Source organism: Budorcas taxicolor, chromosome 8 (genome assembly GCF_023091745.1).
Source record: "Budorcas taxicolor isolate Tak-1 chromosome 8, Takin1.1, whole genome shotgun sequence".
Classification (NCBI taxonomy): domain Eukaryota; kingdom Metazoa; phylum Chordata; class Mammalia; order Artiodactyla; family Bovidae; genus Budorcas; species Budorcas taxicolor.
This window is the reverse complement of record NC_068917.1, coordinates 20,499,782-20,522,322: the sequence shown is the minus strand read 5'-3', so window position 1 is coordinate 20,522,322 and position 22,541 is coordinate 20,499,782. Positions and strand designations below refer to the sequence as shown.

Here is a 22,541-nt window from a genome sequence, read left to right as displayed (position 1 = left end):
CTTTTCTTCCTGTAGTTGGCATCTAGTCTTACCAGATTTTGATCAGAAAAGATGCTTAAAATGATTTCAATTTTTTTGAATTTACCAAGGCTAGATTTATGGCCATGGATGGGATCTATCCTGGAGAATGTCCGTGTACACTTGAGAAAATGGTGAAATTCATTGTTTTGGGGTGAAATGTCCTATAGATATCAATTATGTCTAACTTGTCCATTGTATCAATTAAAGTTTGTATTTCCTTGCAGTTTTCCATTTAGTCAATCTATCCATATGTGTGAGTGGAGTATTAAAGTCTCTCAATATTACTGCGTTACTGTTAATTTCCCTTTTCATACTTGTTAGGACTTGCCTTACATATTGTGGTGCTATGTTGGGTGCATATATATTTATAATTGCTATATCTTCTTCTTGGATTGATCCTTTGATCATTATGTAGTGTCCTTCCTTGTCTCTTTTCACGGTCTTTATTTCAAAGTCTGTCTTATCTGATATGAGTATTGCTACTTCTTTTGGTCTCCGTTTGCATGAAATATCTTTTCCAGCCCTTCACTTTCAGTCTGTATGTGTCCCTTGTTTTGAGAGGGGTCTCTTCTAGACAGTATAATAGGGGTCTTTCTTGTTTTTGTATCCACTCAGCCAGTCTTTTCTTTTGGTTGGGGCACTCAACTCATTTACATTTAAGGTAACTATTGATAAGTATGATCCCATTGCCATTTACTTTGTTGTTTTGGGCTCAAGTTTATAAACCTTTCATGCGTTTCCTGTCTAGAGAAGATCCTTTAGCATTTGTTGAAGAGCTGGTTTGGTGGTGCTGTATTCTCTCAGGTTTTATTTGTCTATAAAGCTTTTGATTTCTCCTTCATATCTGAATGAGATCCTTGCTGCGTACAGTAATCTGGGTTGTAGGTTTTTCTCTTTCCTCCTGCCATTTCCTTCTGGTCCGAAGAGTTTCTATTGAAAGATCAGCTGTTATCCTTATGGGGATCCCCTTGTGTGTTATTTGTTCATTTTCCCTTGCTGCTTTTAATATTTGCTCTGTTTGACCTTCATTAATTTGATTAATATGTGTCTTGGGGTGTTTCACCTTGGGTTTATGCTGTTTGGGACTCTCTGGGTTTCTTGGACTTGGGTGGCTATTTCCTTCCCCATTTTAGGAAGTTTTCAACTGTTATACCCTCAAGTATTTTCTCATGCTCTTTCTGTCTTCTTCTTGTGGGACTCCTATGATTCAAATGTTGAGGTGTTTAACATTGTCCCAGAGGTCTCTGAGGTTGTCCTCATTTAATTCTCTTTTCTTTTTCCCTCTCTGCTTCATTTCTTTACAGCGTTCTATCTTCCACCTCACTTATCCTGTCTTCTGCCTCAGTTATTCTACTGTTGGTTCCCTTCAGAGTGCTTTTGATCTCAGTTATTGCATTACTCATTATTGACTGACTCTTCTTTATTTCTTCTAGGTCCTTGTTAAACATTTCTTGCATCTTCTCAATCCTTGTCTCTAGTCTATTTATCTGTAACTCCATTTTGTTTTCAAGATTTTGGGTCATCCTTACTATCATTATTCTGAATTCTTTTCCAGGTAGACTCCCTATCTCCTCCTCTTGTTTGGTTTGCTGGGCATTTATCATGTTCCTTTACCTGCTGAATATTTCTCTGCCTTTTCATTTTGTTTAGATTGCTGTGTTTGGGGGTGACCTTTCTGTAGGCTGGAAATTTGTGGTTCCTCTTTATTGTGGAGGTTGTTCCTTCCGGGTGGGGTTGGACAAGTGGCTTGTCAAAGTTTCCTGGTTCGGGAAGCTTGTGTCTGTGTTCTGGTGGGTGGAGCTGGATCTCTTCTCTCTGCGGTGCAATGAAGTGTCCAGTAGTGAGTTTTGGGGTGTCTATGGGTTTGGCATGGCTTTGGGAAGCCTGTATTTTAATGCTCAGGGCTGTGTTCCTGCGTTGCTGGAGAATTAGCATGGTATGTCTTGCTGTGGAACTTATTGGCTCTTGGGTGGAGCTTGGTTTCAGTGTAGGTATGGAGGCTTTTGGATGAGCTCTTGTCGATTAATGTTCCCTGGTATCAGGAGTTTTCTGGTGTTCTCTAGTTTTGGATTTAAGCCTCCTGCCTCTGGCTTTCAGTCTTATTCTTACAGTAGCCTCAAGAGGTCTCCATCTATACAGCAGAGATGATAAAACATCTAAGTCAATGGTGAAAAGATTCTCCACAGTGAGGGACACCTAGAGAGGTTCACAGAGTTACATGGAGAAAAGAAGAGGGAAGAGGGAGATAGAGGTGACCAGGAGGACAAGAGGGAATCAAAAGGGGAGAGAGCAATCTAGCCAGTTATCAGCTCCCTAAGTGTCCTCCACAGCCCAGAAAACCCACAGAGATTCACAGAGTTAAGCAGAGAAGGGGGAAGGAGGAGACAGAGGTAACCTGAGGGAGAAAAGGGAGAGTCAAAAGGGGAGAGAGCAATCAAGCCAGTCATTACACCCCTAAGCAAAAATGGGAACTGAAGACTAGATTCTTGAAGGTACAAAACTGATAATACCAAAAAGCAAAGATTGAAAATCTAGAGTAAAGGTTAGACTCTCAAAAATACAATATTAAAAATATAAAACAAAATAAATAACAAAAATTATAAAATATATATATATATGAAATTTCCTTTAAAAACAGGGTTTTTTTTTTCAAGGTAAATAGTAGGTTATAAAAATGAAAGTTAAAGGAGTAATAAAGAACTTAAAAATTTTTTAAATTAAAAGGTGATGATACTAAAAATATATCTAGTAATTTCTCTGGAGCTGTTGAGGGCAGTGTGGGGTCAGTTCACTTTCAGATAGTTCCTTGTTCCAGCTTATACTTCTTCTCAAGGTCTACAGGCCCCTTCCAATGCTTACTCAACGCTAACTACAGGATTTTAATCTGTTGCACCTGTCACTTCCAGAGCAGTTCCCCCTTGTCTATTTGGGCTTCCCGTTTGCTAGTCTCTTCAGTGTCTAATTTCTGCCCTGACACAAGGGGGCAAAGGTGGTAACTTATTTAGGCTAACTTGTTCAGTTGTGTTGTGGGGAGGAAGGAACACTGCAAACAAATATCACTGGCGTGTGTGGGGAGTGCTCACAGTGTATGGACCACGTGGTTTGCCCTAGCTCACAGCGGTGTATGCTTTCCTGGTCTACACTGCTCAGGTTCCAGGTTGCTCTACAGTGGTACTGTCCAAAGTGGGCCCTGTGTTTTGAGTACTTCCCAGGTCTAAGATGCTCAGGTTCAGGTTCTTGGGTACTCCACAAGGGCACAGACTCAGTTGGGCATGCATTTTGTGCCCTTCCCAGGTCCGAGCAGCTCAGGCGGTCAGGTGCTTGGCGAGCACACTGTCCCAGGTGGGCTGTGCATCTTAATCACCTCCCTGATCCCAGCCGCTCAGTTTCCCGGGTGGACTGCAAGAGCACCATCTCAGATATGCCATGTGTGTCCTCCTCTTGGGAGCTGATCTCTGGCTGTGACCCTCCTGGCAGATGTCAACCATCCAGGATCCCAGGAAGACTTGGCTAGCAACTGGGAGCCTGCTCACAGTTTGGTGGAGGAAGCCCATCTCTGGGGCTGAGATTAGCCCTTGCCTTCCGGCTCTGGCTATCGCACACCTGCCTCTCTGCCTCCAGCAGGGGGAGGGGCTTATCCTCAGCAGGCTAGCTCTCCTTTGGTATTCACTCAATCCTTTGTTCTGTGAGCAGGCCAGGCTGGGCCTTAGAGCTTTTCACAGGAAAGTTCGGTTTGTTCGTTTGTTTTTTCCTCTCTCTGGCTATCCCACAGTCTGGGTTGCTATCCCATGTTAGCTCCCTCAGATTGTCCTCAGAGGATTCAGGCCCAGTCCTTACCCTAAGCATGCAATCCATGCCTCCCTGTCCGGCCCCCACTTGCTGGTGGTGGACGCAAGTGTCTGGGCTACTTTGCTGGGAGTTGTGATTAGGCATGTATTCTGTGGGGTTTTTTCTTTTTTTCCTCCAGGTTATGTTGCCCTCTGAGATTCTAAAACTCCCCACGTACCCGCTAGTGAGAGGGTTTCCTAATGTTTGGAAACTTCTCCTTCACGACTCCCTCCCATGGACAGGTATCTATCCTTAATTCTTGTCTCGCTTTTTGTCTTTTATATTTTGTCGTACCTCATTTTGAAGAGAATGGGCTGCCTTGCTGGGTGCCTAGTGTCCTCTGCCAGCAATCAGAAGTTGTTTTGTGGAAGTTTCTCAGCATTCAAATGATTTTTTGATGAATTTGTAGGGGAGAAAGTGGTCTCCCCATCCTATTCCTCAGCCATCTTAGGACCACCCGTTAGTTTTATTCTTAACTGGTAGATATAATTTTTGGTTTCCTTTGTTTGCCAGGTGAATCTACTATACTTTATTTTTGTTGGATTATTTTGATTTTGCTTATGAGTATGTATATATATATTCAGTTACACTTTTTATTGTTGTTATAAACCTCTGCCTCTAGGTTGGGCTTTTATAGTTCTGTGGAGTTTTCCCTTTTTTTTTTCCTCTTCTCTTTTTTATAATTTTAACTTTTAATTTTTTAATGCTATTATATTTCTTCTACACTTTTTCCTTTGTTTGCCTTTCCTATTGTTCTTTTCCCCTTGCAGTTAATCTTTAATGTACATAAATCTTCCTTATCTACCTTTATTTAACTTTGCTTATCTATTCTTTCTTTCTCTTCTTTCCTCTCAACATATTTGTTAGTTTTGCTTTCATTGCTTTACTCTCCCCTTGGCACCTTGCTTCAGTTTTGTTTTCCAGTTTGTGCTTTAGTTAGTTTTGTTCTTCACTGGTAAATATAATTTTTGATTTCCTTTGTTCACTGGGTCAATCTATTGTACTTTATTTTGTTGGACTGTTTTGACTTTGCTTATGGGTATATATGTATACGTGTATATCCCATTATTTTAATTACTGTTTGCCTGATTTTGTAACTGCCATTTGTCTGGGGGGTCATCTTTGGTTTCTTGTTCCTGGGTATTTGTTTCAATCTCACTTAAAGCCATAACAAATCACTTGCGTAATCTTCGTTCCTGACCAGAGATCAAGCTCTGAGCCTTTGGAGTGACAGCACTGACTCCAAGACCCTATACTACCAGAGAACTAAACCTAGGGAGTATCAAATAGTGAAAATTCACACAACGGAAACCACCTGAATACAAGATCCAACCACCCAACCACCAGCAGCACCCTGCAGGACACCTCATTTAAACAATAAACAAAACAAAAGTAAAAAACCCAATCATCAGCAGACAGGATTACCACTTGACTCAGCCTGGCCCATCAGAGGAAAAACAAACAAACAAAAAACTCAGCAAAAATCTCAGGCTATACAAAGCTTACACAAACCATTGGACCAACCACAGTAGGGCAGAAGCCAAAAAGAAGAAAGAATTCAACCTTCAAGCCTGGGAAAAGGAGACCTCAAACACAATTAAGTTAAAAAAAAATAATGAAAAGGCAGAGAAATACTACCCAAATGAAGGAACAAACTAGAAACACAGAAATTCAAACAAATGAAGAGAAAATAGGCAAACCAACTGAAAAAGAATTCAGAATAATGCTGGTAAAGATGATCAAACACCTTGAAAACAAAATAGAGAAAATGTAAGAATCAATTAACAAAGACCTAGAATAATTAAAGAATAAACATACAAACAATACAATTACTTAAATTAAAAATACTCTAAAAGGAATCAATAGCAGAATATCTGAAGAAGAAGAATGAATCAGTGAGCTGGCAGATAAAATGGTGTAAATAACTTCTGAAGAGCAGAATAAAGTACAGGAATGAAAAGAATTGAGGATAGTCTCAGAGACCTAAGGACAATATCAAACGCACCAACATTCTAATTCTAGGGGTCCCAGAAGAAGAGAAAAAGAAAGGGTATGAGAAAATTTTTGAAGAGGTTATAGTTGAAAATTTCCCCAACATGGAAATGGAAATAGTCAATCAGGTCCAAGAGGCACAAAGAGCCCCATACAGGATAAACCCAAGGAGAAACACACTAAGACACATACTAATCAAACTAGCAAAGACTAAACACAAAGAAAGAATATTAAAAGTAGCAAGGGAAAAGCAACAAGTAATATACAAGGGAAATCCCATATGTTTAACAGCTGATCTTTCAGCAGAAACTCTGCCTGCCAGAAAGGAATGGCAGCATATAATTAAAGTACTGAAAGTGAAAAATCTACAACCAAGATTACTATACCCAGCCAAGAATCTCATTCAAAATTGATGGAGAACTAAAAAGCTTTTCAGACAAGCAAAAGTTAAGAAAATTCAGTACTACCAAACCAGCTTTACAACAAATGTTAAAGGGACTTATATACTCAAGAAATACAAGAGAAAAAAAACATCTACAAAATCAACCCCCCAAAATTAAGAAAATGGCAATAGGAACATATATATCAATAATTACTTTAAATGTGAATGGATTAAATGCTCCAACCAAAAGACACAGACTGGCTGAATGGATACAAAAACAAGACCCATATACATGCTGTCTATAAAAAACAAACTTCAGACCTAAAGACACATACAGAATTAAAGTGAGAGGATGGAAAAATATACTCCACGCAAATGGGAAGCAAAAGAAAGCTGACAAAATGGACAGCTTTTGTCCTCATATCAGGCAAAATAGACCTTAAAATGAAGAAGATTACAAGAGATAAGGAAGGACACTACATAATGATCAAGAGCTCAATCCAAGAGGAAGACATAACAATTGTAAATATCTATACACCCAACATAGGAGCACCTCAATATTTAAAACAATTACTAATAGACATAAAAGGAGAAATTGACAGTAACACAATATTAGGAGACTTTAACACCCTACTCACACCAATGGACAGATCATCAAAACAGAAAATAAGGAAACAAAAGTCTTAAATAATACATTAGATGAGATGGATCTCATTCATAATTTCAGGATATTCCATCCAAATGCAGAAGAATACACCTTCTTCTCAAGTGCACATGGAACATTCTCCCGGATAGACCACATCTTGGATCACAAATCAAAACCTCAGTAAATTTAAGAATATTGAAATCGTATCAAGCATCCTCTCCAACCACAATACTATGAGACTAGATATCAATTACAAGAAAAAAGCTGTAAAAAACACAAACACATGGAGATTAAACAATACCTTTCTAAATAACCAACACGTGACTGAAGAAATCAAAAGAGAAATCAAAAATTATCTAGAAACAAACAACAATGAAAACATGACAACTCAAAACCTGTGGGATGCAGCAAAAGCAGTCCTAAGAGGGAAGTTTATAGCAATACAATCCTACCTCAAGAAACAAAAGAAACACATCAAATAAACAACCTAACTTTACACCTAAAACAACTTGGAAAAGAAAAACAAAACAAACAAAAACCCAAAATTAATAGAAGGAAAGAAATCATAAAGATCTGAGCAGAAATAAATGAAAAAGAAATGAAAGAAACAATAGTAAAGATTAATAAAACAAAAAGCTGGTTCTTTGAGAAGAAAACAAAATTGATAAACCTTTAGCCAGATTCATCAAGAAAAAAAGAGAGAAGAATCAAATCAGCAAAATAAGAAATGAAAAAGGAGAGGTTACAACAGACAGTGCAGAAATACAAAGGATTATAAGAGACTATTATGAACAACTATATGGCAATAAAATGGATAACCTGGAAGAAATGGACAGATTCTTAGAAAAGTTTAATCTTCCAAGACCGAAACAAGAAGAAACAGAAATTATGAGCAACCCAATCACAAGCACTGAAATGGAAGCTGTGATCAAAAATCTCCTAAAACACAAAAGCCCAGGACGAGATGGCTTCACAGATGAATTTTTTCAAACATTTAGATAAGAGCTAATGTCTATCATCCTAAAACTCTTTCCAAAAACCGCAGAGGAAAGAACACTTCCAAACTCATTCTACAAGGCCACCATCACCCTGATACCAAAACCAGACAGAAACAATACAAAAAAAAGAACACTAAAGGCCAATATCACTGATGAACATAGATGCAAAAATCCTCAACAAAATTTTAGTGAACAGAATCCAGCAACACATCAAAAAGCTCATACCCCATGACCAAGTTGGGTTTATTCCAGGGATGCCCAGATTCTTCAATATATACAAATCAATCAATGTGATACATCATATTAACAAATTGAAAGGTAAAAACCACATGACCATCTCAACAGATGCAGAAAAAGCCTTTGACAAAATTCAGCACCCATTCATGATTAAAACTCTTCAAAAAATGGGCATAGAAGGAACCTACCTCAACACAGCAAAGACCATAGATGATAAGCCTACAGCAAACATTATTCTCAATGGTGAAAAACTGAAAGCATCCCCCCTAAGATCAGGAACAAGACAAGGGTGTCCACTTTCACCCCTGTTATTCAACATAGTTTTGGAAGTCCTAGCTACAGCAATCAGAGAAGAAAAAGAAATACAAGGAATCCAGATCAGAAAAGAAGTAGTAAAGCTCTCATTGTTTGCAGGTGACAAGATACTGTACACAGAAAACCCTAAAGACAGTACCACAAAATTACTAGAGCTAATCAGTGAATTTAGCAAAGTCACAGGACACAAAATCAACACACAGAAACCGCTTGCATTTCTATATACTAACAATGAAAAAAGCAGAAAGAAATTAAGAAATCAATCCCATTCACCACTGCAACAAAAAGAATTAAATATCTAGGAATATACTTACCTAAGGAGACGAAAGAACTGTATACAGATTACTATAAGACACTAAGGAAAGAAATCAAAGACGACATAAACAGATGGAGAGATATTCTGTGTTTCTGGGTAGGAAGAATCAATATTGTGAAAATGACTATATTACCAAACACAATCTACAGATTCAATGCAATCCCTATCAAATTACTGATGGCATTTTTCACAGAACTAGAATAAAAAATTTTACAATTCATATGGAAAACACAAAAGACCCTGAATAGACAAATCAGTCTTGAGAAAGAATGGAGCTGGAAGAATCAACCTTGCTGACTTCAGATCATACTACAAAGATATAGTCATCAAGAGAGTATGATACTGGCACTAAAACAGAAATAGAGACCAATGGAACAAGATAGGAAGCCCAGAAATAAACCCATGCACCTATGGGTACCTTATTTTTGACCAAGAAGGCAAGAATATACATTGGGGCAAAGACAGCCTCTTCAAAAGTGGTGCTGGGAAAACTGGACAGCTACATGTAAAAGAATGAAGTTTCCTAACAGCATATACAAAGATAAACTCAAAATGGATTAAAGACCTAAATGTAAGACCAGAAACTATAAAACTCTTAGAGGAAAACATAGGTAGAATACTCAGTGACATAAATCAAAGCAAGATCCTCTATGACCCACCCAATGGAAATAAAAACAAAAGTAAGCAACTGGGACCTTAAAAGCTTCTGCACAGCAAAGGAAACTATAAGCAAGATGAAAAGACAACCCTTAGAATGAGAGACAATAATAGCAAATGAAGCAACTCACAAAGGATTAATTTCCAAAATATACAAGCAGCTCATACAACTCAATAGTAGAAAAACAAACAACCCTATCAAATACTGGGAAAAAGACCTAAACACACATTTCTGCAAAGAAGACATACAGGTGGCTAACAAACACATGAAAAGATGCTCAGCATTGCTCATTATTAAAGAAATGCAAATCAAAACTACAATGAGATATCACCACACACCAGTCAGAATGGCCATCATCAAAAAGTCTACAAACAATAAATGCTGGAGAAGGTGTGGAGAAAAGGAAACACTCTTGCACTGTTGGTGGGACTGTAAATTGATACAGCCAAATGGAAGAAGGTATGGATATTCCTCAAAAACCTAGAAATAAAATGACCATATGACCCAGCAATCCCACTCCTAGGCATATACCCTGAGGAAACCAAAACTGAAAAAGACACATGTATCCCAATGTTCACTGAAGCACTATTTACAATAGCTAGAACGTGGAAGCAACCTAGATGTCCATTGACGGATGGATAAGGAAGTTGTGGTACAATATACACAATGGAATATTACTCAGCCATTAAAAGGAAGGCATTTGAGTCAGTTCTAATGAGGTGGATGAACCTAGAACCTATTATAGAGTGAAGGAAGTCAGAAAGAGAAAGAAAAATACCATATACTGTGGAAAATTCTGAAAGAGATGGGAATACCAGACCACCTGACCTGCCTCTTGAGAAACCAATATGCAGGTCAGGAACCAACAGTTAGAACTGGACATGGAACAACAGACTGGTTCCAAATAGGAAAAAGAGTATGTCAAGGCTGTATATTGTCACCCTGCTTATTTAACTTTTATGCAGAGTACATCATAAGAAACGCTGGGCTGGAAGAAGCACAAGCTGGAATCAAGATTGCCAGGAGAAATATCAATAACCTCAAATATGCAGATGATGCCACCCTCATGGCAGAAAGTGAAGAGGAACTAAAAAGCCTCTTGATGAAAGTGAAAGAGGAAAGTGAAAAAGTTGGCTTAAAGCTCAACATTCAGAAAACGAAGATCATGGCATCTGGTCCCATCACTTCATGGCAAATAGATGGGGAAACAGTGGAAATAGTGTCAGACTTTATTTTGGGGGGTTCCAAAAATCACTGCAAATGGTGACTGCAGCCATGAAATTAAAAGATGCTTACTCCTTGGAAGAAAAGTTATGACCAACCTAGATAGCATATTCAAAAGCAGAGACATTTTACTTTGCCAACAAAGGTCCATCTAGTCAAGTCTATATTTGTCCAGTGTTTATGTATGGATGCGAGAGTTGGACTGTGAAGAAAGCTGAGCACTGAAAAATTGATGCTTTTGAACTGTGGTGTTGGAGAAGACTCTTGAGAGTCCATTGGACTACAAGGAGATCCAACTAGTCAATTCTAAAGGAGATCAGCCCTGGGTGTTCTTTGGAAGAAATGATGCTAAAGCTGAAACTCCAGTACTTTAGACACCTCATGTGAAGAGTTGACTCATTGGAAAAAGACTCTGATGCTGGGAGGGATTGTGGGCAGGAGGAAAAGGGGACGACAGAGGATGAGATGGCTGGATGGCATCACCGACTCGATAGACGTCTGAGTTTGAGTGAACTCCGAGAGATGGTGATGGACATGGAGGCCTGGCGTGCTGTGATTCATGGGGTCACAAAGAGTCGGACATGACTGAGCAATTGAACTGAACTGAATGCATATATACGGAATCTGGAAAAATGGTGCTGAAGAATTTATTTCCAGGGCAGCAATGGAGAAACAGACATAGAGAACAGATTTGTGCACGTGGGGCGAGGGGAGGAGAAGGTGAGACGTATGGAGACAGCAACATGAAAACTTACATTACCATATGTAAAATAGACAGCCAACGGGAATTTGCTGTATGGCTCAGGAAACTCAAGTAGGGACTCTGCATCAACCTAGAGGGGTGGGATGGGAAGAGAGATGGGAGGGAGGTTCAAAGGGGAGGGGATATATGTATACCTATGGCTGATTCATGTTGAGGTTTGACAGAAAAGAACAAAATTCTGTAAAGCAATTATCCTTCAATAAACTAAATTAATTAATTTTTAAAAACACAGGTAAGCCAATTAAAAAAAATGGACAAAAAAGAAAAAAAAGAAGAACCTCTATGAGGACCACATATTTTAAAAAGGGTACATGATCAATGCTTAATATAAAAGACTGATATGAGTCTATACAAGTAATATAAACAAATCTAAAGGCTAAGGGAAATGAACCAAAATTTAACCCAGTTTTGTTAAGACCAGAAAGAAAAACACGCTTATAAGCAACTCACTCTTTGTGGTAGGTGGTAGAATATTAAAGGACAAATATAACTAATATTCTATTTTACTTCTATCTTATTTTTAAGAACTTGTACACACTGGACAGGGTAGAAGAGAAAGAAGGAATTCTTTTAGTCAGCTATCCATTCACTTATTCAAAAGAATATGAGTATCCACTATACACAATCAGTGAAAGAATTCTAAGATATAATCCTTTACCTTGCTGCTGCTGCTAAGTCGCTTCAGTCGTGTCCAACTCTGTGCAACCCCATAGACGGCAGCCCACCAGGCTCCCCCGTCCCTAGGACTCTCCAGGCAAGAGTACTGGCGTGGGTTGCCACTCCCTTCTCCGAATCCTTTACCTTATAGTATCTACATTTAGGTATCCATAAATGTTTATTGAATTAAAAACAATTACTGATTATTGGGCAGTGCTATAACAGAAGTAAATAAAATAGGCAGTAGTGGTATCAATGAGGTGATAATCAATTCTACAGTAAGGGGAATGAGGAAAAAAAGTGAGGTAAGCGTAAATAGGTTAAGAAAGGCCTCACCAATCTGGAGATGTCTGAGCTTAAAGAGAGCCTGGTGGCTCAGTGGTAAATAATCTGCCTGCAATGCAGGAGATGCAGGTTTGATCCCAGGGTCAGCAAGATTCCCTGGAGAAGAAAATGGCAACCCACTCCAGTATTCTTATCTGGGAAATCTTATGGACAGAGGAGCCTGGTAGCCTAGTCAACGAGGTTGCAAGAGTCAGACACAAGTTAGCAACTAAACAACAATCTTAAAGTACAAGCAGTTTGACCTAAATAAGAGCACACCACTGGTGTGAACAAGCATAAATCTCAGGTTTCAACAAACTGCAAGACAGATATTAAAACTTCTAGTCACTTCTAGTGATAAATTTCCATTCATACTGTGAGATATGCTGTGAACTAGACACATGACACAGCAACAGAGTTCTGGCTTTCAAACGGTGACTTCTCTAAGACTACAGTACAGTAAGTCTGACTTCAATTCCCAGTAAATCTCTAGATTAAGAGATTTATGAACTATGAAAAAGGTAGTGCTAATTAGTTCAGACAGACCAGGTAGCATCTGATCAGGGATCTAAACGCTCTGTGGAGACCGACATGGTTCTCTTGGGGAGGAGCACACAGCTATAAGGAATAGCAAAAGCAAGTCCTTGACTTAAGAGCGCTTAGAGTGGACAGGAAAACCAAGATGAAGGAAGAAGAGGGAGTTAGGGGGAAGGTGACAGGTCACATCACGTGGCCCTGTCCCTACCACACCATACCATATGGCGCCAGCCACCAGAGAGAAGGAAGGACTCCAGATTTTGTTTTGAGATGGAAAGATTTTGGAAGACTTTGAGAAGAGTGACATGACCATTCTTACAGTTTAAAACAATCATGCAGACCGCTGTGTGGAAAAGAATGCATAGACAGCAAGAGAGGGATCAGGATACTCTAAGAATCAGTACCAGAATAATGGCTAAGAAGAGGTGTTTGGATTGGCTGGATTCTGAATATTCTGAAAGCAAAGTTGACAAGTTTTGCTGATGGAGAAAGAAGGACTCATCAAGAATGAGTTCAGGATTTTCCTAGTGGTCCAGGGTTTAGAACTCTGAGCTATATTAAAAAAAGAACTCTGAGCTTCCACTGCAGGGGACATGGGTTCTATTCCTGGTTGAGCTTCAGGCCACGTGATGCAGCCACAAAAAAATATGAGTTCAACGTTTGTGTTTTATTTGTTTGCTGCTCTGCAAGCAAACAAGAAGTGGAGGGTTAGGAAAGGATCTAGAATTTATTATGGGACATATTAATGTTTAAGATGCATATTCAACATCGAGTAAGTAAGCTGGATATACAGATGTTGGAAAGAGTTCTGATTGAAGAAATAAATTTGTAGATGCCAGTACTAAAACTAAAACTAGCTGGGACTGTAGAAAAAAAGTACCAAGACACTCAGCCTTTAGAAGTCAAGTAGAGAGGAGTATAATGCCAAGGGACTAAGAACAAAGACAGTGTCAGGGAATGAGAAATAATCAAAGGTATCACACACGGCTGGTAGGTCAAGATGAGGACTCTGCAGTGACCAGAGAAATAGCTGCTGGCAAGGATTCACTAGAGGGTAGGACCCTGATAAAAGAGAGTTAACAACTACAAGTCCCAGAAGGGAATGTGGCCACTATACAAAAAGAGGGGCTAATTCCAGCAACATAAAGAGTTCAAGCACTTTAATGGGAAGAAAGCGGAATATATAAGTTCAGGTACAAATAGATATGAAAATTTAATTTACACATCTGTTTTCCTTGACTAGATAAGTTCTTGTGCAGCCAGGCCACACTGTATTTATCTTTCTATCCCTGGTTCCCAGCACAAAACAAAAATCTGTTTGTGGGAAGAAGGGATCAGCCTTAAAATTTGAAGAGATGCCATTCAGGGAGATACTGAATTCAATGACTATAACCCAAAGGACACAGAAGGACCAAGAGGACAGAAGCTACATAAAGGCAGACTGTGATCCAACACAGTGACACTTTTACCCGTTAGAGACAGCCAGGATGATACCGAGGGGATGCAGCAGAAAACATTAACGACGATAATAATGGTAAAAATTTTATAACGGGCTGATATTTATGGAGCAGTTACTTTGTACAAAGCGTTTTATTTCTCTAAAGAACTTCATAAGTATTAGTCATTTCATCCTTATGCCAAAGTAGTGGAACAGGCATTCATTTATTATCTCCATTTCACCAATGAGGAAACTAAGGAAAAGAGAATTTAAGTAACTTTCCTCAGTTTATGCAACTTAAGTGGCAGAACCAACATTCAAACCCACATATATTTTGAAAATCTATGCCTTTAAACCTTTCGTATTGCCTCTCAGATCTTAACAAAGTCACAATGACCACAAAACCTTCACAGATTAGAATGCTGGTTCAGGCAAACGTATCTTCTAGGTCCCTAAAACCCACCTAAATAAATATAATATGAGGGAGACAAAGACCCAAAAAGTATTTATTAAATGTGGATAGAAATTCAGAGAATAAAAAACAAGCCATAGACTGTGAGAAAATATTTGCAAAACACATTTGATAAAAGACTGGTATTCAAAATATATAAAGAATTCTTAAAAGTCAACTATCAAAGAACAAAGGACCAAATTTTTGAATGGGCAAAAGATCTGAAGAGACAAGTTACCAAAGAAGAGATACAGATGGCAAAGCAGCACGTGAAAAGATGCTCAACATCACAGACCATTACAGTGAGCACTGCAAAGTAAAACTAGACACCCATTAGAAAGGCCAAATCCAAAACACTGGCAGGCACCAAATGCTAGCAACGATGTGAAACATCAGGAGCTCTCATTCATGGGAATGTGAAATGGTACAGAGCTTTGAAAGACAGTTTGGCTGTTTCTCACAAAACTAAATTTGGCATTTACCCGGAGTTGAATACTTATGTCCACACAAAAACCTGCATACAAATGATTATAACAGCGTTAGTCACAACTGCCAAATTTGGAAGCAAGATGTCCTTCAGTAGGTGAAAGGATAAGCAAACTGCAGTACATTCATACAATGGAAGATTATTCAGCAGTAAAAGAAATGAGTTATCAAATCATAAAAAGACATAGACGAATCTCAAATGTATACTGCTAAGTGAAAAAAGCCAATTTGCAAAAACTACTTATTATATGAGCTCAACTGAATGACATTACAGAAAAGACAAAACTACAGAGACAGTGAAAAGGTGGGTGGTTGCCAGGAGTCTAGGGGGGAGGGAGAAAAAAGGAATGAATAGGTGAAACTATACTGTATGATACTATCATGATACTATCATGGGGGATACCTTATTGTAAGTTACCAAAACTCATAGCAGGTAGAGCACAAAGAATGAGCCTAATGTAAACTATGGACTTTAGTTAGTGATAATGTATTAATATTGCTGCATCAATTGTAACAAATTTACCACACTAACGCAAGATAATATGGGAAACTGGAAGAACTGGTCAGTGGGTATACAGGAACTCTGTAGTTTCCACTCAATTTTTTTGTGTATCTAAAGACATTCAAAAATTTTTTTAAGTATTACTTTTCAAAAGTAAAGTTTGTTAACTACAAGCTTATTATGTATCAACTATATGATATAGCAACCAAAACTGCTAATTATATCATAGGCTATGGATGCTAGGTACATAAAAAGTTCAGAACCTGCTGACAAAATCTGATTTCAAGCCTAGTATTTACTATCTTCCCTTTGGGAGGAGAGCTTTTACATAAGGAGTTACTTTTTCCAATAAACTGGATGAGAACATAATGATTGAAAAGCACAGAGGATCCAAAGGGGATTCAAACATCTGAGGAGGTTTGGCATATGTGAACTCCAAAGCAGCTGGAGAGACACACTTTTTCACAGTGTGTCTAGGATACTATCAAATGCATCACAAGATATAATGCTTAAAATGAGATATAATGCTTTACAATTTAAAGAAACATGGAAACAAACATTTCTCTCAAAATACTGAATCCAAGTCTTCATAATTTCATTCTCAATAAAACACACACAAAGCATTACACATCCCCAAACCTTGTCAGTTTACTTAAAAAAAAAAAGAAAAGAAAAGAAATACAGAAAAGTCTCACATTTAAATTTAACAGGGGGCCTTCAAAAGGTACAGGAAGAGTATGGGCTAATTTGCCATATAAAATGTAATTTTCACCCTTTCATTTAACTACTACTCACAGAAAGAGACAAATTGAAAAGCAGGGAGGATCATGTTTGGTGTCACTGCTGGTAATAACTTGTGAAAAAGCTCAAAGGAATGAGAAGAGATGTAAATTCTTAAGCCACACTGATGGTTATACCACAATCTCTTCTTACTTCACCAATCACTGAATTGGATATCATTTCCCCAGAACAAAATTTTTTTTTAATCTTTAAAGAAGTTACCTTGTGTTGAGAAGCCGCATTCTGTGAATACTTATTTGTTAGAGCCAGTCAAAGAGATAATCAAGGGCTAGGAGGAAAGGAATTAGACTCCAACTTTGAAAACAAACCAGCAGTCCAAGTGTACACATGCTTTCTGCTTTCAGCTCCACAATAGGCTTGTAACACTTTTCCTTTCAGTCTCCCCTCAGCTCTCTAACACGCCTGCCTGCAACTGTGGTCTTCAAATGAAGAGGCTGTGCAGAGTTCATTTGCCAAACCAGGGATTTCTTCACATAAAGCTTCTGGCCTATAAATGCTACTTAATTAACTGATGATCTCCCTTCTCTCTTCCTTTACTGAGCAATAAAAGTCTGATCACACTTTTTTCATTGTCTTTTCAGTTTTTTATAACTTGTACTTATTCCTCCACCGTTGTAAAGTTCTTTTCAGCAAAAATCAACCCCTTTGTAAGTGCAAATTCATTTCTTCATTCTTTTTCATTCTAGTTCCCTTCCATACCTACCTTCGCTTACCCTAGAGCAGTATTACCTCAGAACAATAACAACAAAAGCAGTAAGAACAAAAATTAGCTGAGTTTTTCTATCTACTCTCACCTTAAGGATTCAAAGTCTCATACAGTTTTTTTGTTTACTATCTTTGCTAAACAATGGAAAAATCTTATATCACATTTAATTTTTTAGAAGTAATAAATGAACACTTATGGTCACCATCAGTCCTTAATAACAGTCTGAAAGAGTCATCTCTCAACTTCATTGTTTACATAAACCTATCACTGAAAACATTTTAAGTACCTGTCCCACTACACACACACAAAATTTATTTTTACTTATAAATTAATACATAATTAATATGATATAATTACTATATTTGAAATTTTTTAAGGAAGAAATTTAAATATATTAATAAAAATACATAAAAACTACATAATAGTTTTAATGTATTTACTCACTTTAAAATTTCTAGTATTTTCATTTTATATTCTCAGGGAGTGTGCAATAATTATACTGTGTTGACCAGCAGTCTGAAAGGCTGAAAGTATCTAAATTTCATCACATGGGTTAACCACTGCAAACAATTTTTCCCTATTAAATTCTACTTTTCAAATTCTTGAAGCTCTCAACAAGGTAAATTCTTAAAGCTATCATTCACTAACTCCTGAATTAGAAGGCCAAAATATAATTGCGTGAGGCAACATTAATTAAAAAAAAAAAAGGGACAAGACTTGCGTCTAACCATAATAAAAGTCCGTGTGCATTTTTTTGTGTTTGCATGTCTTTCTCCAATAGATAAGAGGAATAATTTGCACATGAGAAAGCTGGTGTAAAAGATGCAGAGGAAAATGCAGTCAATGTCTTATTAATTTTGATCATTTTATATGCCATGTGGTTACATTACCTATTTTTATTACTGTATTCAAATGAATGTATTTGGAAACCATCATAGAGCTTTTTTAAAAGACTAAAAATCAAGCATCTTTTTCTCTAACAGAAAAATGGAGAGAGGGAAAAGATTGCATATCTCATTATTCTTACAGCAAACAATTTAATAAAACAGTTATTAACACTCTTCACAAGTGCCAACACTGCACTAGGCACTGGTCTTTAGAAAATCTGATGGGAGGAACTTCAAGATTAAGGTCAAACATCCAAATGTTTAAACACGACTTGAATCTTCTCTACAGCAGCACCACCAAGTGGCCGTTTGTGTAACTTGTGTGAAAACACCTTCAGCAACATGGATGTATCAGCAAGCAGAATGCATTTTCTGATACATCTGACTATCTGAAATAAACAAACTGAACCAACCATATCTAAGAACAACCTTATTTACTAGCTCTACTTTTATCCTCTATTAGAACAAACCTAATCAATCAGTCTTCTACATAGCAGCCCTTCAAATATTTTAAAGGTACTACTATAAACCTCAACTCTTCTCTTCATCCTAAATATACAATTTTAACTTAGCTATTTAATCATGTAGAGTTAAAAAAAAAATCTCATAACAACTTCCAATAAGGAACACAAACGTAAGAGCTTAATTCTTGAAGTTACAAAGGAGAATAATTTGCAAAATTACACACACTCCAGTTATAAACTTTAAAGAAAATTTAAATTGCTTTAATATTACTGAATGTCTTAAATGCATTTATTTATAGATAAATATATGAGAGTTCATTAGTATTAGCAAAGATTTGTTTTATATTTTAAAAATATTTTCAATGTATTAAACAACTCTGACCCGAGAACAGACTCGTGGACACAGCAGGAAAAGGCGAGGACGGGATGGTGAGAGAGTAGCGCTGAACCACGCACACTGCCGTATGTAAAACACGGAGCTAGTGGGAAGTTGCTGCGTAACACCGGAGCTCACCTGGTGCTCAGTGACAGCCCGGGCCGGGGGAGGTTCAAGAGTCAAGACGGAGGGGATATATGTATACTCGTGCCTGATTCATGCTGTTATATGGCAGAAACCAACACAACACTGTAAAGCAATTATCCCCCAATTTTAAAAAAGGCAAAAAAAGAAACTATAAAGCACATAAACTGAAAAATAAATATCTTTGACAAATAGCAGTTGCACTTTTTTTAACTGTAGCACAAATGACCAACTTAGAAAATTTATATAAACCACTCTTCTACCCTTTCGCTAAAAATGATTTACAACACTAATCCTAATGCTATTTTACCACAGTATCAATCAACCGGATTATATTTACATTTAAATGTTTTCTCAGTGAAGGCAGAAGTTAGTGTACAGTCTGATACTCATCTTCAGCACAGCTAGTTTCATAAGTGAATCTCCTATCAACAAGATAAATAATACCAGTATTCGACAAAGAAATGCCAATTTCAATTTACCTAATACATAGTTACTATTTCTCAATATTGAGTATTTCAGAAGCTGAAAAAACTGAAAAAGATAATTTAAATAACTTGCCAATATCATATACTATTAATAGGGCATAATAATAAGATTTATTTTATGCTGAAAGAGCAAAGAGAAAATTCAATGCTGCTTTATATTTTGGTCTACTGAACAGTTACTTTAATACTAACTAAGCTTCAGTGAATTTTCTTAAATGGTCAAGCCATTAAATAAAATGACAATGCATTCACAAGGAGAATTACGTTCTGTTTTTATTAACCAACTGTGAGCAAAAATAGAAAGTTAGAGATAACAATAAATCAATTTTAAAATCTGCATATTAAAAATAGACTAAAAATAGTTTAGTCCATTTAGAAAAAAGGCAATCTTTACTGAGCCTACCAGCATTTCTGTTTCCTGGGGTACCTCAACTTCTTGGATAACTCCCAGCAAGTTACTTACTCTCTGGTTCGGATTTCAGTGTTACTAACATTCGTCTGTAAGGTGTTTCACATAATTGAATCTTCTAAATAATTTATAATATACCCCATTATGCAGCAAAATTTAAAATTTTAACCATTTCATAGGCATTTGTCTAAACAGGAAAAGTTTCCTGTTTTCCAAAAGGAGCTGAAAAGTAACCATTTTTTATAAATCCAGTCACAGTATGCACATGAACAGTACTGCACAGTGGTACTGCTGTGCTTGGATCTCCTGTTTCCTCACCCCTGCTGGCTGTCACTTACTGATGACTGTGTTCCTGACGTTTCTGATGCTGAAGTGAGAACCTAAGAGTGTCTATCAAGGCTCCTGAGCATTAAAAACTGGGCTTTGCGGTATCTGGCTACTGAGTTATTTTTCTCTCCTTCTTTGCCTCCATCGCTAATTTTCAAAGGACTGAAGTTACCATTAAAAAAAAAAAAGTCACAGCAAAACAGGCTGTTGGCACCAGGAAGGAAATTCTGAAGAGAGCTCCAGGTGCCGGAACAAGGGAGCAGAAAAACCCCTCCCCTTAGAGTGCGGCACTAGCTAATTTGTACAATGGGGTCTCCATTCCTTTCTCCCTGGGAACGAGAATCAACCTGCCCATTCTGAACTTTTCCATCCCTTATATGGCATTCTTCTCTCCACAGATAATCTAGTAACTGTCTCTACACCACCTGCTGATTAAATGCAAAAACAGAAACAAAGGCAGAAACAACAGCAGTGTTGTCAAAATACACACAGGGTACAAGAGATAAATGATTATGACTACATTATATGAAAATGATGTATGCTTAGCATGTATTTATATATGACAATAATAAATAAATCTATGAATCTGAGTTTATGCCTGTGGGGATGCTAAAAAGAAGCAAGAATATACTGAGAAGAAGTAAGAATACAAAGATATAATTTTGTCTGGCTATTGAAGAAGTTAATACAACAGGACTTCTGAAAAGCACTGGAATTCTCAAAATCATCAGAAATATATATAAACGCCAGAGAACACAAATTAGAATTATAGAAAACTTAGATTTTGTTCTCTCTACATACGAACTGAAAGAATCACAAATTAACCAACTTTTTTTCCCCTTTCTTAATTAAGTGCTGGTAATACGGGCCGCAGCTTAAAAGAAGAAATTCTGCCTGAATAAACTGATGACCTGTATCTCTCTACCAAGGAAGTTCTTATGACTCAAAGTTTTAGAGAAACTATTCTAAGCCATCAAAGATTAGCTGCCTATGAAATAGACAAGATAACCCTTTTGGCCACAACAGACTCTCATGGCTCTGAAGTAATTTTATCAGGAAAATGGAAAAATGTGAGGCAGTCTTTGAGGAACTAATAAAAACTTATTTTTACATTCAATTTTCCCTACAAGGCATGATGAAAAAGCAAACAAACAGAGACATCTAATAGATTAGTCCTACTGAGCTACCTGGCTTGAATAAATAACGAAAACCACTTTACTTGTGTTACAAAAGTTACTGATTTGTAGAAAACAATACATAAGGAAGAAAGTAAATGAGGACAAAACATCAAGCAAAAAAAAAAAATAGAGAAAAATAACCCTATAAAACTTTTTTCCTCCACATAAAACCCACAGTTGTCCAGTCAAAGTCTCTACAGTATCCTGCAGCTGCTGCTGCTGCCGCTGAGTCGCTCCAGTCGTGTCGGACTCTGTGCGGCCCCACAGACGCCAGCCCACCAGGCTCCGCCGTCCCTGGGCTTCTCCAGGCAAGAACACTGGAGTGGGTTGCCATTTCCTTCTCCAATGCACGAACGTGAAAAGTGAAAGTGAGGTCGCTCAGTCGTGTCCGACTCTTAGCGACTCCATGGTCTGCAGCCCACCAGGCTCCTCTGTCCATGGGATATTCCAGGCAAGAGTACTGGAGTGGGGTGCCATTGCCTTCTCTGATCCTGCAGCTAAGAGTATATAATAGATTACTGAATTAAAACTTTTCAAAATGATACCTTGGTGGTGGCATTTGTAACCATATATTACTAAGGCAGAACCACTCCAATACCTGAAGGAGTCATGAAATAAAGGATGTATTCCTGACTCTTGACCTCAGACCAAATAAATTATCTTCTTTCCCTATTTATAAAACGAGGGAAAACTAGAAGACTATGAAAATTTTTTATTGGTAAAATGCTTATAATTTTCAGGCAAATGTTTCAGAAAAAGTCAAGTATGTGATCCATACCTTGTTTTAATTCCAAACCTTCAGGTTGCTTGTTCTCTCTCAGGGATGAAGTAGAATCTACACAGCTGTCTTGTCTGAGGAATGAAAGTAAATAAAAACAACTTTTTAAACAATATTCAAGGTCCTAGAATTAAGTTATACACTTTAAAAGACACAATGAATCCTTCTCAGTCCCCAGGGTACCATTCAGTACACTCTGGAGATAGAA

General features: G+C 37.5%; 1 protein-coding gene across 1 annotated transcript in view; it reads right to left on the bottom strand.

Moving 5' to 3' along the window:
- CAAP1 (caspase activity and apoptosis inhibitor 1) overlaps positions 1–22,541 on the bottom strand; it is a 76,857-nt gene that overhangs the window by 27,367 nt on the left and 26,949 nt on the right. The window contains exon 5 of the mRNA XM_052645181.1: positions 22,334–22,407. Coding sequence (XP_052501141.1) covers positions 22,334–22,407 — 74 coding nt within the window. The remainder of the gene's footprint in view (positions 1–22,333; positions 22,408–22,541) is intronic.